This window comes from Capsaspora owczarzaki (assembly GCF_000151315.2).
Source record: "Capsaspora owczarzaki ATCC 30864 unplaced genomic scaffold supercont2.15, whole genome shotgun sequence".
Lineage (NCBI taxonomy): Eukaryota > Filasterea > Ministeriida > Capsasporidae > Capsaspora > Capsaspora owczarzaki.
The window spans coordinates 412,072-414,669 of record NW_011887306.1 but is presented as its reverse complement, the minus strand read 5'-3'; the positions used below and the strand labels follow the sequence as shown (position 1 = coordinate 414,669).

Below are 2,598 nucleotides of genomic sequence, written 5' to 3'. Positions count from 1 at the left end.
CGAGACAAGAAAGGATCCAAATCGAATCAGGTTGATCAAATTTTGACGACTGACAGACAAACATATTTGTCATCATCAAATCAGAAAATCAGGCAAGACAAATCAGAGCAAGACAGGAGAAAAAACAGGAAGAAAAGACAGAGGTGAGAAAACATGCAAGAAATCATTCAAAGTGGCAGGTTGCGTTCAGAAACCTGACAGATCCCCGCACAAAGGATCGCGTCGTCCCTGACGCGCTCAGGAATAGAGAAGTCGGGCAGCGGGCTTGGGCTTGCGAGGAAACTTGCGATGGAAATCGCGGACGAGGACCAGGAGGTTGGACAACTGGGACAAGGGTTCCCAAGTTGTGTCGGAAGGGCTGAATCCTTCCCAGCGGCACAGATAAAAGAAATCATCACCCCGACGCTCGACATCGAGAATGTCGGAAACCTTGTAAAGGATTTCGCCATCAACGATCTCAGAGTAGGGGAACGGCTGAGGGCGAGAGGAGCCAGGGCTGGAACGGAACTGTTTCAGAAGTGAAACGTGGAAGGTCGGATGGATCTTGAGGTCAGAGGGCAGAGACAGAGTGAAGGCAACATCGTTGACCTTGGAAGCGATGGGAAAGGGGCCAATCCACTTGGGGTGGAGCTTGTTGAGAGAGCGGATGTTGGAAGTGCTGAGGAGAACTTGATCGCCAACTTGAAAATCCGGAGGAGGGATGCGATGCTTGTTCGCATGCTTGGTATAAGCAGAAACAGCAGACTTGAGGTGGTCACGGACATTGGCTTGCACATCGGAAATGTGCGCGAGGAGACTGGTAGCATCGGGAGAAGGAGTCAAAGCGGGAGAAAAATCGAAACGCGGGTTGAAACCAAAGTTTGCATGGAAGGGCGAAACACCGGTAGAAGACTGGACAGAAGAGTTGTAGGCAAACTCGGCGAGATGAAGGAGATCGGACCAGTTGTCCTGGCCAGCAGAGATGAAGCAGCGAAGGTACTGCTCAAGGATGCGGTTGATGGCCTCGGTCTGGCCGTCGGACTGGGGATGATAGGCCGTGGACAGGTTGATCTTGGTGTTGAGGCTTGTGAAGAGATGATTCCAGAGGTGAGAAACAAAAACACTGCCACGATCACTCACAATATCGTCAGGGAGACCGTGGTAAAGGAAGACGCGGCGGATCAGGAGATCGGCGGTGCCGAGAGCGTTGATTCTCGTGGTACAGGGCATGAAGTGGGCCATCTTGGTCAGGCGGTCGACGACGACGCAGATTGCATCAAAGGAGTTGGAAGGAGGAAGCTGGGTGATGAAATCCATGGAGATGGATTTCCAGGGGTGCTCGGCAATGGGGAGAGGCTTGAGGAGGCCGTAGGGCTTGTGAGAGGAAGTTTTGCTGCGGATACAGGTCTCGCACGATTCGACATAGTGCTGGATCGTATCGTGCATCTTGGGCCAGTAGTAGTCACGCTGGACTAACTCGATGGTCTTGCGGATGCCAAAGTGACCGGCAGCATAGCTGTCGTGGCGGGACTCGAGGACAAGAGAACGGAGATCGGCCGAATCAGGAATGTACAAGGCCGACTTGAAGTAAAGGAGATCATCCTTTGTGGTGAACTTGGGGAAGCGGGAAGGGTCTTCAGCGATCTCGAGTGCGAGAATGTCGGTCGCTAAAGCCTGGCGGACGCGGGACAGGAAGTCGTCGGACATGACGGCAATGAGGAGTTTCTCGGGAAACATGGTGGTCGGAGTCTTGACCTTGGGGTCACCCACCCCCGTCGAAGAGGAACGAGAGAGAGCATCAGGAAGAGTATGGAGGGTACCAGCGCGGTGGTAGACGAGGAAGAAGAAATCGGCGAGCACTTGGGCCCAACGGGTCTGGCGCGGGTTGAGGAGACGAGCGGTGGACCAGAACTCGATGTTTTTGTGATCGGTAATCACCTTGACAGGAACCTTGGCACCGAGGAGGTAGTGCCGGAAGACCTTGAAGGACTCGACAATGGGACAGAGCTCTTTGTCGTAGATGTTCCACGCGAGTTCAGAGCCAGTGAATTTGCGGGAATGGAAGGCAACGGGATGCGCAACGCCATTGTCATCGAGCTGGGACAGAATGGCACCGAGAGCAAAGTCGCTGGCATCGGTCTCGAGGATGAAAGGCTTGGAGGGGTCAGGATAGGCGAGGACGGGCGCGGAGGTGAAAGAGTGCTTGAGGAAGGCAAAAGCAGAGTCGCATTCGGGTGTCCACTTGAAAGGGACATCCTTGCCGAGGAGCTTGGTGATGGGAGTAATCACACCGGAAAAGTTCTTGATGAAACGACGGTAGTAGTTGGCAAAGCCGAGGAACTTCTGGACGGCGTGGACAGTTTCGGGCACCGGCCAGTTGAGGACTGCAGAAAGCTTGGCAGGATCGATCTTGACGCCATCCTTGGAAACGATGTAGCCAAGGAAGAGCACCGAGTCGGAGTGGAAGACAGATTTTTCCAGCTTGACGTAGAGCTGGTTGTCGCGCAGAATTGTGAAAACACGGCGGACGAGAGGGACGTGGTTCTCGAGAGTGTCGGAGTGGATGAGGATGTCGTCGAGGTAGAAAACAACACCGATAATACCTTGGAGAAGAGAAGC

General features: G+C 53.8%; 1 protein-coding gene across 1 annotated transcript; it reads right to left on the bottom strand.

Annotated features, from left to right (window-relative positions):
• Nucleotides 1–237: 237 nt before the first annotated feature.
• On the bottom strand, nt 238–2,577 carry CAOG_09075 (hypothetical protein; the record flags this gene model as incomplete). Its single annotated transcript, XM_011272506.1, has 1 exon — nt 238–2,577. A coding segment is annotated over one exon (2,340 nt), but the record flags the coding sequence as incomplete, so codon positions are not given.
• Nucleotides 2,578–2,598: the final 21 nt, after the last annotated feature.